General features: G+C 37.6%; 1 protein-coding gene and 1 long non-coding RNA gene across 2 annotated transcripts in view; one reads left to right on the top strand and one right to left on the bottom strand.

Moving 5' to 3' along the window:
• The window catches only part of LOC127504122 (uncharacterized), a 1137365-nt gene that overhangs the window by 627204 nt on the left and 493735 nt on the right, over positions 1–16426 (bottom strand). The gene's annotated exons all lie outside the window — the stretch shown is intronic.
• gabrb4 (gamma-aminobutyric acid type A receptor subunit beta4) overlaps positions 1–16426 on the top strand; it is a 74700-nt gene that overhangs the window by 42299 nt on the left and 15975 nt on the right. The window contains exon 5 of the mRNA XM_051878530.1: positions 14048–14130. Within this exon, the coding sequence (XP_051734490.1) occupies positions 14048–14130 (83 nt within the window). The remainder of the gene's footprint in view (positions 1–14047; positions 14131–16426) is intronic.

The raw sequence follows: 16426 nt of genomic DNA, 5'->3' as shown, positions 1-16426 counted from the left end.
TCTGACTCACATAGCAAACGTTCTGCCACTAGACCACATGGGAATATACAAGTTTAGCATGGGTCTGTGTATATATGGACTGAGCACAAACATAAATCGGCGCCTATGAGAGTATCTGAGGCACCAGTTGTACAGGCTCCGCCCTCTTCTGGAAAGTGGGGTGGGGAGCAGCAGCTCATTTGCATTTAAAGACACATGCACGGAAACAGCGTGTTCTTCCATCCACTCAAAAATGGAAAAAAAGGAAAAAAAACTACTGTCCCTTTAAGAAGCTTCAAAGTAGCTTTTTCTTAATAACTTGTATGTCGCTATCTACTTTTTATGAGTAGCTTGTAGCTTGTAACCAGAAATAAAACTGTCACCTACTCTTCGCACCATGCCGCATCCAGTGTAGACAGCATTTTAATGGGATCTGTTTGCTTTTGATGCACCATATTGCACTGCTCACGTCCAGTGTAGACACAGTGTAATAATCTAAAATTCAGTAAACTTATTATATAAACTCATTTTTTCTCTCTAAACTTTTCAGCTAGATGGAACACAATGGAAAAAATGCAGGGGTATTGAGACAAGTTTGGAGAAGTTAACTCAACACACAGTCTTAAAAATGCAACACTTACAGTGTACTCTTTAAAAACAGAACAAAACGTGACGCAATGACCAAAAGATGTGTGTATAGCTGTAGCGGTGATGGATAAAATATCAACCCTACAGAGATGACAAGAAAAAAAAAAAAAAAAAAAAAAAGCTATCTCAACTAGTCCTCATTAATCAACTACAAAAGAGTTGTTGGTTGCCTTAAATTTTTGAGTTCAATGAAGGCGATTGGTTTAATCAGCAGAAACTCAAAATATTATGTTATCTGAACCACATTAATTATTGAAGTTGATTTGACAAAAGAAAAAAATGTTGTGATAACAAATCATGAAATTAATTTGTTAAAGTGTACCTGTAGTTGGTTGTTGGATAAAATATCAAAACTACAGAGATGAAAAGAAAAAATCTAGCTAAACTAGTCCTCGTTAATTGACTAGTTACCTAAAATCACCTCTAAACACGTATATCTATGAACTGTTGTCACAAATGTCATCCTCTTTTGGACAAACAAAGGCACGAGTATAAAAACAAACCACTCTCCCTCCTTACTCCGCTATGTATTAACCCAGAGCTGCTCCAGCAAGGCAGAGAGTACGCTCTGGGTGCTCCACTCAATCAAACTTTCAATAATGAAAGATGACAAACTGCTTCCTCTTCCAAGAAGCTCTGGCACAGGTGGAATCGAGGAATAAGCAGTGAGGCCACAGGTTGGTTGCTTTTTTTCCCCCTGAGGGTCTCTCAAACCTGCACCGCTGTGGAGAATTTAAATAAGATGAACTACAGCTTGGATGTTTGCAGTATTGATACGTCCACTCTTTATAATGTCTTAAGATGGACCTTTGCTGGCTGTAAATTATTCATGAGTCAGGGCTGTTGTTAATGTTTAATTATCATATCATGCCCTGCCGTGTCTAAAAAGGGATTTCGAATTAATGTGTCTTAGTCAGCTTTAGTACAGCTACAGTATGTATGCAAAGCATCCTCCATATGACCCACAAATGCATAGATGTATAAATATGCAGAGGTTTGTGCTTTATGGGGATTTGGAGGAGAATGCTAATGCTCATGTTGAATGGTTTTAAGCATTATGTTGAAAGCAAAGAAATTTATAGAACGTTAACACTGAATGTCTAAGGTATATCTGACTGTTTACTCTACATTTCAAAGAAAGCATGGGGGAATAATGAGGAAAAAAAGAGTGACATGAAATGAAGAACACAAACAAGCAGCTGTTATTGCATAACGTATGATATATACAGTTTTTTTCTCGATTGCTAACACACAATTCATTAAACAATTCATCATTTTCTCACAACTATAAGCACAATCTCATAACTACACTGTAAAAAATTGCTGTACAAAAACGGCCAAATTCTGACAGTAACATACTGTTTTCCATTAAAACAGAAATGTGCTGTAGAAAACAATGCATTATGGGCAATATTTTTCACGGTAAGCAACTACTGTTAATTTACAGCCCATTTTTAACAGTAATCTACTGTATTACGGTTTTGTACTGTAGTACGCAATGCATTGTGGGCTGGAAAATGAAAGCGGCGCCTGAAACGAACTTGTGTTCGCGGCGCTTATGACACTTCGAGGAAACTGACTGCTGCAAGGAGCGCGTTCTTTTAAAACTGGAGGTTTTGATCGGAGTGTTTTCTCTCACATCCAGATCACTCGAACGGTGACTTTGGAGCTGGAACTGAACAAGACAGAATAGCGCTTGAGTGTGAAGTGAGTGATTATGAAAGGATTAAACGGAGAGTGTACAAAAAATCCTGTCGACTCACTGTAATTCATAATTTATTCCCAAATTTCAGTGTTTATTTAGGCTTTCAGACTGTATTTCTTTGTGGTATTTAGCCTGATGGTTTTGGCTGTAGTGCTCGTTGGCAGGAGAAAAAAAATAGGCTATAACTGGTCAAATTTGTTCTTAAACATTATTGATTAATAAACTTTTAAAACACAGTTTCGTTTAACTGTATAACGTTTAGCTATTTAACAGAGTTTTTGTGTTTGTAGGCCTATTCTTTTCTGCAATTTTTCTTACAAATGTTCAAGTTGCTTGTACTATAGTTTTGTCCATTTTGGGTGTTCTTGCTTATAAATAAATGTTAACCTTTTTTATCAGTCTATTACCGTTCCCTGTTTTTTACTGTAGTAATTTCCTGCGTGATTTTAATTTCCAACTTATTTTGGAGTTCCCTTTTTGACCTAGCTCAGCTGTGTTGCCAAAATGACTCGAATTGGGTTGTTTGTACCTCACCATTGTTTACAGTGAATTGTAAATTGAAATAATCACAGAAATGTACTGCATGTATTTTTTACAGTTAATGGCTGTAAAGCAATTTCACAGTATTAATACTGTAGAATTACAGTATATTGCTGGCGACTCTGCTGCCAGTATTTTACTGTAAAATATAAAATACTGTAAAATACTGTATTTTGTTTTTACAGTAATAAGCTGTAAAGCAATTTCACAGTATTTATACCATAGAATTACAGTAGATTGCTGGCAACTCTGCTGCCAGCACATTACCGTTATTTTACACAGAAATGTTTTACAGTGTACACATACAAACCTCAAACTGTCACATCAAAGCTGAATATTTTAGACAAAAAATATATTATCTTTTGTCAGAATCAGACCTCAGATGACATACAAAACCTAACAAATACACAGACTACTTTCCTGCCCAGTTAACACTACAGAGATCAATTCATAACACTGTAACAAAAACCTCTTATTAGGATTCAGGAATAATTTTGCAGCTCAAAGTCTATTACAGTATATAACATAAATGAAAGAGTGCAGATATTGTAAAATACAACAATGAGCTTTAGGAAAAACAGTATTTTTCATTGCACTACTGTAAAGTGGTCTTAAAGTAGATGAAAAGTGAAAAGAAAAGTTCAAATACCAAAGAATTTAATATGAACTTGACAGTATACAATACACTATACTGTCAATTATAGTACAGTAAAAATAAATAAATAAATAAATTCAGCATCCTTTTCCACCTTTGGCCAAACGTCATTACTGTATACAGTACTGTAGCAGTTTAAGACTTTTTCTACATCCCTTAAGCACTCTTCTCTCAGTTCTGCAAAAATGCAGTACATGTAAGAAATTGGCTACTAACAAATTTGACAATCACGAGTTTGAGGGTGTACAACATTTACATTTCCCTCATTTAAAGTGTAGATACTGTATGTGTAAGTCGTATAAAAACCCTGTAGATGATTCTTTCAGCTCTCTCTCCAGCATTAGGACGCATTTTCTAAAGCACATAATCACCTGTGGCCCTATTTTTATTATCCTGAGATTCTGATTGGTGTGTCATCAGTTTTGCTACTTAATGTTTATTTGATATTTGAGTTCACATTGTGATGCTTGAGTTAATTATATTACGTGTTTGTGTTTTATGAATGAGCACATGGTTAAACCTGTGTAAAATGAGGGCATTTTGAGAAATGTGTCTTTGTTTTGAGAACTGAATGAATGGGAAACTGTGCCAACTGAATCAGTTATAGTGTGTTAGCAATGGAGAAAAACTGTAAATAAAGCACATTTATGGATGTTGTATGCTCCTTAGCCACATATAGAAGTTGGAATTCGAAACGTTCTGGAGCTAAAAACAAATACAACTCTGCATGTTAATTATAGGACGCTCACAGTGAAATGTAGAAGGCAGTGTAATAGCTATGTTACGCCCATGCTCCATTACCTAATTTAACTCTACTGACATGTGTATGGCGTGTTCACTGCTCTCGTCTTTCGAGGTTATATACACTTACCGGCCACTTTATTAGGCACACCTTGCTAGTACCGGGTTGGACCCTCTTTTGCCTTCAGAACTGCCTCAATTCTTTGTGGCATAGATGCTGGAAACATTCCTCAGAGATTTTTGTCCTCATTGACATGATCGCATCACACAGTTTCTGCAGATTTGTCGGCTGCACATCCATGATGTGAATCTCCCGTTCCACCACATCCCAAAGCTGCTTTATTGGATTGAGATCCGGTGAATGTGGAGGCCGTTTGAGTATAGTGAACTCATTGTCATGTTCAAGAAAACAGTTTAAGATGATTTGAGCTTTGTGACATGGCATGTTATCCTGCTGGAAGTAGCCATCAGAAGATAGGTATACTGTGGACATGAGGGATGAACATGGTCAGTACCAAGAAAATATCCCCCACACCATTCCACCACCACCAGGCTGTTGATACTAAGCAGCCTTTTATCAGATAGAACCAGTCTGGCCATTCTCTTCTGGCATCAACAAGGCATTTTCACCCACAGAACAGACGCTCACTGGATATTTTCTCTCTCTTTTTTTTTTGGACCATTCTCTCTAAACCCTAGAGATGGTTGTGAGTGAAAATCCCAGTAGATTAGCAGTTTCTGAAATACTCAGACCAGCCCGTCTGCCACCAACAACCATGCCACGTTCAAAGTCACTTAAATCAATCACTTTTTCCCCATTCTGATGCTCAGTTTGAACTTCAGCAGATTGTCTTGACCATGCCTAAACGCATTGAGTTGCTGCCATGTGATTTGTTGATTACATGTCACAAAGCTCAAATCATCTCACAAAACGTAACCTATCATAAAGTCCATAAATAGATGCCAGAAACACGAGTCGACGGCTTCTTTGTCTTCAGAAGCCGTATGTTTGTTGAGCACATCTATGTTGTATGTCTTGATCAGGTATTAAGAATTGTAAACCAATGTCAGGGTTAAGATACAAGAAGTGTGTGACGCCATTCCTCCACTATATTACGGCAGATGACTCGCACCTAATGAGCCTCATTCATGAAACACAAGCAGAACTAATTTTTGTGTAAATCTTTCATAAAGACATTATGACATACATGTTCGGATTCGTGAAAATGTTCATATTTTCAAAATGTTACTTGATACGAAAGAAATTCTTGTAGCTGAGAGTTGAAAACTGCTCAACTTTCGGTAAAATGCGATGCTTGATGCTGTCACTTTTTACCCAGCCATCCAATCACAGTGAATGAGGGGCAGGACAAATGCTACACCGACCAACCATCCTACTTGTACAATGACTGAACAGCAATGGAGAAGTTAATATTGCTGATTACTGTATTTTATATTCAATAATATTTTTCAAAATGAGATACTAGTTACACATAGTTACTGTCTGGCATATTCCGTATCATCATAGCAACCAAACTCAGCTGGAAAAACGCTGCGCCTCCACAGCGCTCTCAAACACCGGCCATTTTCAGAAGAGCCCCTGGCATTGTTTTAGTTGGTTAAAAATGCTTTGGCGGACACGTTAACTGAATATTTATTGTTAGGCATATAGCCAATTAGTACCTTTAGCATTTATGCAATATACTGGAGCCAAACCTGAGAAGGGAGTCCGGAAGATTTCACAGCATTCCTGGACAGCGTTTGAAAGCAGGCGTCAATCAGTGGCTCCCGTGTGTATCTGTGTAAGCACTCGGTGAAGAGCGTCATTGATGTCTATTTACATGTTTTTGAAGTATTGATCATTATAGCCAATCGCAGACATATCTGTTGAGTGCGTGAACACAATGGCCAATCAGAGGTGTTTAAGAATCCACTCAACAGCGCTCAAAATGCTAGGGGGAAATGCTGATATAGTCACATGTTTTTTTAATATCAGTACTGACTTGGTACCGAAATCGGTACTTTTGACAACACTAGCGAAAACACCATAACGCAGTGTCGAGTCCACTCAAAAGGGAACGTCTCAGGTTGCGAATGCAACTCCGATCCCTGAGAGAGGAACGAGATGCTGCGTCATGTTGCAAATCCTGGCTACGCCTGTGCATCTTCTTCAGATAAATTTAATCTGTCGATGCACATTTCTGGTGTTTATTTATTGCCTCCATATGTTCAGCCAATCAAATTGCCATGTCTCATTCCCCTTTCAGGGAATTAGGTTACATTGAGACGTTTCTATCTTTAAATAGAAAGTAATGGCACAAATTTCATGCAATAAAAGCATGGATATATATATATATATATATATATATATATATATATACATTATATGTATTTATTTATTTATATGAAAATGAAATGATTAAAAAATTACATTTACAGCAGTTCCATGAATATCTTTCATTTTTAATTTTAATTTAATTTTAATTCCTTTTTCCCCCTCAATTCAAATTACAATTCTGCATCCTGTTTTGCAGGTTTGCAGTTCCATTTCCATAACAATACGGTTATGTTTTTGTGTCCTGATTATGTAATGACCTAGGTTCTAAATGTACTTTGTCAAGTGAATTGAGAAAACTAATAGCCATTAATATTTCTTACCAGCCATGAAACTGTATTGTGTATTATTTTTTATCCATACAGTGCAATATTTCTGTCCTTATCACAATATGATTATTTATCATTTTTTCTTGCATATTAGTGACAGACAGAGCAGGTCATTTGTCACTTGCAACATCGACGAGATGAGTCAGTCTCCATCTTTCAGCAAAATGGCAGCTGTCTTGAAAATGCGTAGACACATCATGATTTTTCTCTTATTATATTCATCTTGGTGGCTTAACACAAGGTAGATTTCACATATGTCTTGTCACATGGAGTTCTAGAGAATGCTTACACAGTGTCCTAACCAGACGAAATGTGATAAGAGTCTAACAAATTTGCTTTGTCTGTCCACAACAGAATTAATCACAAATCACAGCCAGCTGTTTAAGCTCCACCCTTTTCTGGAAAGCGGACTAGGAGCAGAAGCTTATTTGCATTTAAAGGGACACACACAAAAATGGTGTATTTTTGCTCACACCCAAATAAGGGCAAATTTGACAAGCTATAATAAATGATCTGTGGGGTATTTTGAGCTGAAACTTCAAAGACACATTCTGGGGACACCAGAGACTTATATTACATCTTGTAAAAGGGGCATTATAGGTCCCCTATAAATTTTGAAAGTGGACCTAACCAGGATATAGACTTGCCGTATGCATTGTGTTTACAAACTGAGGGATAAGTCTAAATAATTTTGTGAGGAAATCTACATAGAGCATATTTTGAACTTGTTTTGAACTCAGAACATCCTTTAATCATTCAAAGTTTAGAAATGCTTGGTGTCATAAGTTGTTCTGTTTACATCAAGCATAATGTAATGGGTGTGGCAGGTTTATATTTGCCATATGGCGAGTGAATGTTTTGCATTCAGGAACCAGAGAAAGAAATTTGATGATGAGTGAAAAAGAGTGAAATAAATGTTCTCAGCAGACGAGAACTTGACTTTCACCATCCCTTGTCATGGCTTGTTCATTTCTTCTCCTGAATCAAATATGACACAAGCTCTGTAAGTGGAAGTGAGCAGAGACGTGTCCTAAAGCTCACGATTTCTCTCTGTTCCTCAACGCATTTAAGAATGAAAATTCACATTTCAACCATGACCATAGTGAACCTGACATTTTTAAAGCAAGATGCCAGCAAAATGACCTCTACGTGATTATTTTGGATAATGTATTATGGCTGGCACTCCAGAGCAGGGTTGCCTGGTCCCAGAAAAATGTTCAGCCCAAAATTAACTCAAAACCTTCCCAAAAGGAATTAAAACTAGTCCAGTTTTTCCCCACATCCAATCACAGTTGTATTCCCATAAAGACCTGGAGCAATCATGAAAGGGGACTAGAGTATTCATATTTCAAAATAGACTCAAAAGCACCATAAAAGTATCATAAATGTAGTCCGTATTACTTCTGCCTTAGGTATTAGTAAATAACATTTACAGGTACAAAAACATACTTTTTTGTACATTTGGATAGATGTACAATATGCGCAGTATATATACATATGCATACATCACATCGAAATACAACATGTCACAGCATTTAATATCACTGAAATAAAACCTGTCGCAACCTTCTAGAGGTGAAAAATGTTGACTTTTGTAAAGAGTGTGAGATTTGACAATTACAATCGCTACTTTTTTTTTTTTGAGTCACAGCATACTGAGAAAATTGATTTTGTCCTACAGCAAACAAAATTAATATTACCTGTTAAGTAATGGTTAAATGATTACAAAAATTTTATTCCTTTTAAGGTTTTAAAGTGTATTCTTGTTTAACGCCAGAAGTCATACTGAACAGAATAAAGAGTTTGAGAGTTTGAGTGAACTCTGTTAAATGTGACTGAAAACAAAAACTCAATGATCCTAAATTCAGTAGTATCAATCGATTAATTCCATGAATTCAGTATTGTACTGCAGACGTAAGTAAATTTACATGGTACAACCACACTTTACATAAAATACATTGGATACTCATGAGATCACGCTGTCATAGAACCATAGATCATAGAAATCTATAGGAAAATACCCTATTGCTATATACCCATATGCAGAATTATCTAAATTTACTGATGAACTAAATCCTGTAAAAATCAGCTGCTAAAGACAGATGTAGACATTTGTCCATTTGAGACAGTTTTTTTTTTTTTTTTTTTTTTTTTTTTACAAAAAGGTTGATCTGGTTTCATAAAATTGCTTGCATAATACATTTCAGTGTACATTTTGTTTAATGCTCTATTCTCACTAATAATCATGGTCTGTTTTCATGAATAAGTCTAGATATAGTCATGCTAGCCATGTGATGGACTGGCCATCCATCCAGCTTGTTTCCCTTCCTACGTCCCGAGACTCTAAGCATCCCAGCGGCCCCACTTAGGACAAGATGGAAGATTTGGAAAATTAATGAAAGGATGTTTTTATGCTTGTCAATATGTGGTTAAGGCATCTGCCAATCAGTCATCATCTCATAAATCTATTTCATAGAGTGAAAACTATCCACTAATGCTCTTTGTTACCTCATTAGTTGAGCTTTGACTGCTCTATCTGTCATTATACTTTAAAAGCAAAAGCAGATTCAATAGAAAATGTCTAGCAGCATGTGAACACTCTCACTGCTGTACATACAGTGAGTGAGTAAGCGAGTGAGCGAGCAAGTGTCTGAATGAGTTAGTGAGTTAGTAAGTTAGTGAGTGAGTGAGTGAGTGAGTGAATGATTGAGCAACTGAATGAGTGAGTGAGTGAGTGAGTGAGTGAGCGATTGTGTGAATGAGTGATTGAGTGATTAAGTGAGTGAGTGAGCAAGTGTGTAAGTGAGTGAGTGAGCGAGTGTGTAAGTGAGTGAGTGAATGAGTGAGCGAATGAATGAGTGAGTGATTAAATGAGTGAGTGAGCGAGTGTGTAAGTGAGTGAGTGAATGAGTGAGCGACTGAATGAGTGAGTGATTAAATGAGTGAGTGAGCGAGTGTGTGAATGAGTGACTGAGTGATAGAGTGAGTGAGTGAGTGAATGAGTGAGTGAGTGAGCGAGTGTGTAAATGAGTGAGTTAGTGAGTGAGTGAGTGAATGAGTGAGCAAGTGAGTGAATGAGAGAGTGAGTAAATAAGTGAATGAGTGAGTGAATGATTGAGTGAGTGAGTGAGCGAGTGAATGAGTGAGTGAGTGAGTGAGTAAATAAGTGAGTAAATGATTGAGTGAGCGAGCAAGTGAATGAGTCAGAAAGTGAGTGAATGAGTTAGTAAGTTAGTGAGTGAGTGAATGAGTAAGTGAGTGAATGAGTGAGCAACTGAATGAGTGAGTGAGCGAGTGTGTGAATGAGTAAGTGAGTGAATGAGTGAGCGACTGAATGAGTGAGTGAGCGAGTGTGTGAATGAGTGAGTGAGCCAGTGTGTGAATGAGTGATTGATTAAGTGAATGAGTGAGTGAATGAGAGAGTGAGTGAGTAAATAAGTGAGTGAATGAGTGAATGAGTGAGTGAGTGAGTGAATGAATGAGTGAGTGAGTGAATAAATGAGTGAGTGAGCGAGCGAGCAAGTGAATGAGTGAGAGATTGAGTGAATGAGTTAGTAAGTTAGTGAGTGAGTGAATGAGTGAGTGAATGAGTGAGCGACTGAATGAGTGAGTGAGCGAGTGTGTAAATGTGTGATTGAGTGATCGAGTCAGTGAGTGAGTGAGTGAGTGAATGAGTGAGTGAATCAGTGATTGATTGAGTGATTGAGTGAGTGAGTTAGTGAGCGAGTAAGTAAATGAATGAGTGAGTGAGTGAGTGAGTGAATGAGTGAGTGAGTGAGTGAGTGAGTGAGTGAGTGAGTGAGTGAGTGAGTGAGTGAGTAAATGAGTGAGTGAGTGAGTGAATGAGAGAGTGAGTGAGTGAGTGAGTGATTGAGTGAGTTAGTGAGCGAGTGAGTAAATGAATGAGTGAGTGAGTGAGTGAGCGAGCAAGCAAGCAAATGATTTATTAAGCACTTTACTATGTACTACTGTGCACCCAAAGTGCTTTACAATCATACCAGAGGGTTTCTCCTTAACCACATCCGATGTGCAGCATCCACTTGGATGATTTGACAGCAGCCACAGTATAATGGTGCTGTGCGCTCACCACACAACGGCTATAGGTGGAGAGGAGAGAGAGTGATAGAGCCAATTCAAAATAATGAGGATTATTAAGAGGCCATAATTGATAAAGGCCAATGGAGAGAATTTTGGCCAGGACACCAGGGTTACACCCCTACTCTTTACGAGAAGTGCCATGGGATTTTAATGACCGCAGACAGTCAGGACCTCAGTTTAATGTCTCATCCGGAGGACGGTGCTTTTCTCAGTATAGTGTCCCCATCACTATACTGGGGTGTTAGGACCCACACAGACCCACACAGACCACAGAGTTCTCTTATTACCCACGCCTCCAGTCTCTCTGGAGGCGTGGGTTCGAATCCCACCGCTGCCACCAATAAATGTTACGAGTTTACAGATGTTAAATGGAATGAACGCAACATTTAGGTGAGATGCAACTGTTGCAGTGTGAGGAAGAACAGGCCAGACAACAAGGGTTGCAAAAATAACCCGATCTTTATTGACACGGGTGGGCAAATGGACAATACAAGAGAAACAAACTCAAAAGAAAGAAAAGAAACGAGGGTGTCGCCAAACAAAAGAAATAATCAAAACAAAACCCCATTAACTAGCGCCCACGCCCCTAAACTAACTACCAAAAATAAAATGTAGAAACAAAACCGAAAACTTCGGCGTATACGACGCCTTAACTAAACTTACTACATAAATAACCAAAAGTACAATGGAGGCGAACACCCCCCACACTAACTAACATAAATCACTAACTAACAAATCGAGCCGTCATTCACTACAATTGTCAAGAAGGTTGAGATTAACACCGAGTAGGGCTGTACATAACAAAGGGATCATTATTTCCCAATCAAGACCGAATCAAGTGGTTAACTTCACACCAGCATACGAATGCGCACATACAATGAATACGTGAAACTTGTATCACGCTCTAACTCCATCAGATTCACTATTACACGAGTGCATCAAACAACTCACAGAATACTGTCTCAGTAAACCACAGACTAAGTGAACGGCTCAAAGACACGTAGATTGGCTGAGTGCTTCTGGCTCGACAAAGGTGAGTGAGGTCCGAAGCCCAAACGCTCACTGCAGATGGACGCCGCCAAAAGCCCTTTAAACAGTCAGCAACCCGCAGATTGGCAAAACGCTGGTCGTGACGTCAGAGCGTCATGACATCACGATGATTGCTGGTCTTCCGGTCCAATAAGATCAACCTAAAACAACTCGATGGATAGATAACATGAGAGGGAGGAAACAAAATACAATACAAAACATACATGGAACATAACACCAGGTAATGACCAGGCTCAACCCTGATTAGCTTCAGTGGGCAACTAGTCTTGGGCTACAGGGTGATATGGCTGCGGTGCACATATTAGCACTTTCCATTGACCTGAGACATGCAGAAACTACCATAAACAAATGTGAGTCATAAATGTTAGCTTTTCTAACTTCAAGAGTCTTGAAAGTCAAGGTGGTTTGGACTTTAAAGGGATAGTTCACCCAAAAATGAAAATTATCCCATGATTTACTCACCCTCAAGCCATCCTAGGTTTATATGACTATCTTATCTCAGACAAACACAATCTGAGTTATATTTAAAAATATCCTGGCTTTTTCAAGATTTATAATGGTAGTGGATGGCACTCACGATTTTAAAGCCTAAAAAAGTGCATCCATCCATCATAAAAGTAATCCACACGGCTCAATGAGGTTAATAAAGGCCTTCTGAAGTGAAGTGGTGGGTTTTTGTAAGAAAAATATCTATGTTTACAACTTTATAAACTAGAATAACCAGCTTCCAGCAAACATCCGTACGCAAGTCGACTTATGTGACAAATGTGGAAGCGCAGAGGATAGAGCAAAACAAAACACTGGTCACAAATTAGAAGTCTAAAACAAATTTTTAAATAGAAATGTTGGAGGATATTGATATAAAAGTAGAGGAGCTTGAGTTTGTTGCCCAGCCCTGTTTGTTTGAACCGCAAGAGGCGTCTACTCTCACCTACTCCTATGTCGCGTCAGAGGTTAAAAGTCGACTTGTGTACGGATGTTTGCGTACGGGATATCTTCATATCTGAATGGAATAGAGGCAGGCGGGTCTCTGTATATCTTTCATACTGGCAAGCAGCTTTTGCAGTATCATCATTGGCAGCCTCCAAGTCACTCCCTAGCAACAAACAGAGTACCCTAGCAACCGTTTAGCAAGACCTATATCTCTGCATCAGAAAATCATATAGACATGGGGGTTGGCTCTTTTGACTCAAGCTAGCAAACAGGACTTCCAACATGCTATACATGCTAGCAGTGGTAATAACGATTAGCATATGTCAAAAACACTAACTAAAACATACTAGCAACATGCTAATCATGTTAGCACCATGATAACAACATGTTAATCCATTAGCATCTTGCTAAAAACATGCAAGCGACATGCTAGTCAGGTTAGCATCTTGCTAAAAACATGCAAGCAACATGTTAATCGTGTTAGCACCTTGCTAAAAACATGCAAGCAACATGCTAACCAGGTTAGCATCTTGTTAAAAAACATGCAAGCAACACACTAATCGTGTGAACATCATGCTAAGAACATGCTAATCATGTTAGGATCTTGCTAAAAACATGTTAGTAGCATGATAATAGTATTAGCATAATGCTACCAACATGCTACTCACATTTTCTTTAGAAAATATACATATCTAGTTTTCTTTTATCATATTTTTACAGGACATTACAGGAATAATAAAAACATGCAATATCTTAGGTTGCATCCAAGTGAAAAAAAAAACCAAGAGACTTCAAACACCATTTGCCTACCAATGATTGCATTTCACCCTTTTTATTTTTTCTTAGAATAAGAGAATAGATGGCAAACATTACTCATGACTCAGATATTCACATGGCACAGTCAAGGCTAAGCTATGATTTCCTAAAGGTTACCAAGGTAACGGTGTCTCTCATTCTCTCTCTACTCTTTTTTTTCTCTACCCTCCTTTCCCTGTTTTTTTTCTTCTTTTTTTTTCTTGCTATCCTTTTTCCAGAATAACCACTACAGCAGCCTGCATGATGGACCTGAGACGGTACCCCCTCGATGAACAGAACTGCACCCTGGAGATTGAGAGCTGTAAGTGAAAGGAAATGTGAACACACACACTCATAGGCTTTGTTCGAAATGCAGTACTAGCATACTGCATACTGCACCTGTAGAGAAGATAACATGTTGCGTTCTACACACTTGTCTCTGCATACAGTATGTTAAAAAAGATGATAAACAGCAATACGTGCACAAACATGGCAGTACTTTAATGTTTTAAAGGATATAATATGCCAAACAAGGAAATCAGGAACCAGAAGATGATGTCAAAGAACCGTTTTTTTTTTTTTTTTTTTTCTCAAACAAACTGAAACAGAAAGTCAAAAAAATCATAATTAGAGACCTATCCCGGCCGGAGGGGCGTGTGAATGTGTGCATTATTAGGGCAGTTTGCAGTAGACAACAGACTATAATAGACTGAATGGATGCTTAGAAGATGTAAATAAACATCAACTAATGTTTTAGAGGCTCTTCTAAATAAAATCACAAAAATATTTCATAAAACTTGTAGTTTTAGAGATATTCTAAGATATCCTAAGACACAACATGGTAAGACGTGTCTTTAGCTGCATTGCATTTCTAAGCAGCAACAAGGTCAATTTCCTAGTTTTTGTCATAAAATATTTAATGGAAATAAGTTTCTAATAACTTTACAATACATTTAAGTTTTATAGCTTTTTTTATGACAGTATTTAATTCTGACTGGAGGACAACAAACGGTTACACTTTATTTTGATGGTCCTTTTTTGACATTCTACTAACTATGAGTAATTTTGCAACTACATGTTAACTAACTCTCATTAGGGTATTAGTAGACTGTTATGTTAGGGTTAGGTGTTAGGGTTTGGGTTAGTTGACATGTAGTTGTAAAGTTACTGATAGTCAGTTGGAGAGCATCAAAATAAAAGTGTTAGCATATTAAGCATATAGTTGCAAAATTACTTGTAGTTAGTAAAATGTCTGAAGTGGACCATCAAAATAAAGTGTTACCCAATAAACTGCCAAGTGCCTTGTAGTGCCAAGTATAAGATAATGTGCTTGTAAATATTTACTGAAGAACTTGATTAAAAACCATTGGTTCTTATAAATTAAATGCTTACATGTTATTAAATGTTCATGATCGTGCATTTAATGACATTTGTAAGCATTCAAATCCACATTAATAAATACTGTAAGCTGTTAACATTTGTTAAAATCATTTGTAGATTTTATAAAGCGCATGATTATATATGAATTGAAAGTTTAATACCATCTATAAGCATTTTAATTTATGTTAACTAATGATCTGTTAATCATTATGTAATGTTCAATAAGTTCATTAGTAAACATGTGCAAGCACATTATCTCATATTTGTAGCTATTTGAATGCATATTAACTAATGATCTGTTAAGCATTATATAATGTTTGTTAATGAATTATTAATGAATAATCCCCCACCCTCAAAAAGGGTTAACAGGTTAAAAGAACAAATTTGCAGAAATATATCATACTAGCATGATAATCTAATCTTCAAAAGTAACAAGTTCCCCTACACTGCACAAACGCCAACTCTTGCTCACATTCTGAGCACATCACCTTGAAGAAATCGTGACCGTGAACAAAAGCAGTTTGAACTCGTCCAGCTCATCAATTTCACTATTGCTTCTTATCTCTGTCACACTCCACAGATACCTAATGTAAGCAAACATAATCATTAAGCCCATTTAGAGCAATCTTCCATATCTGCCGTCCTGCCCACTCTGTCTTTGGGTGTCAGTAGTGATAAATGCTCTTGGAGGGGTTTGACACTGAGGGCTCGTGGCACAATTGACAGACGTAGGTAAGATTGAAAGTGTTTGCCGGTTCATCAATGAGGTGCCCTGCACTATCGATCAGTCAGTCGGACCAGGATCTTGTGCCCTGTCCATCACGGGCACATCAGTGGAGCCCAGACAAATAGCTAAGGTCATGTTTCGAATGATTACGCCATGTACATTGTTCCATACTTGCTGTTTATCACTTGTGCAGATCGATGGGTGAGTTGCTACCTGCTGAGGCATGAGCGTTTTTTTAGATTTGCTTGTATCAACATTTCTTTACTTTTGGAACAATAATGTTTGCTATTCCAATAACTGAATGCCTTTGGTGTCACCAACCGCACTGTGGGCTTTGTTCATGAAACAAGAGAAGAAATTTCTTTGTAAATGGTTCATAAAACCATTCCCACATAAATTGTCACAATCAATATAGAAAGAGTTTGGTAATGTAAATGGTCTCATTTAATACAAAAAAAATATACCATTTTCACATAAATTGCTTCATTCAATGCCTAAATTTTGTGCTTAG

This window comes from Ctenopharyngodon idella, chromosome 21 (assembly GCF_019924925.1).
Source record: "Ctenopharyngodon idella isolate HZGC_01 chromosome 21, HZGC01, whole genome shotgun sequence".
In the NCBI taxonomy this organism is placed as follows: Eukaryota; Metazoa; Chordata; class Actinopteri; order Cypriniformes; family Xenocyprididae; genus Ctenopharyngodon; species Ctenopharyngodon idella.
The sequence above is the reverse complement of the archived record's forward strand: the minus strand, read 5'-3'. Positions and strand labels throughout refer to the sequence as shown.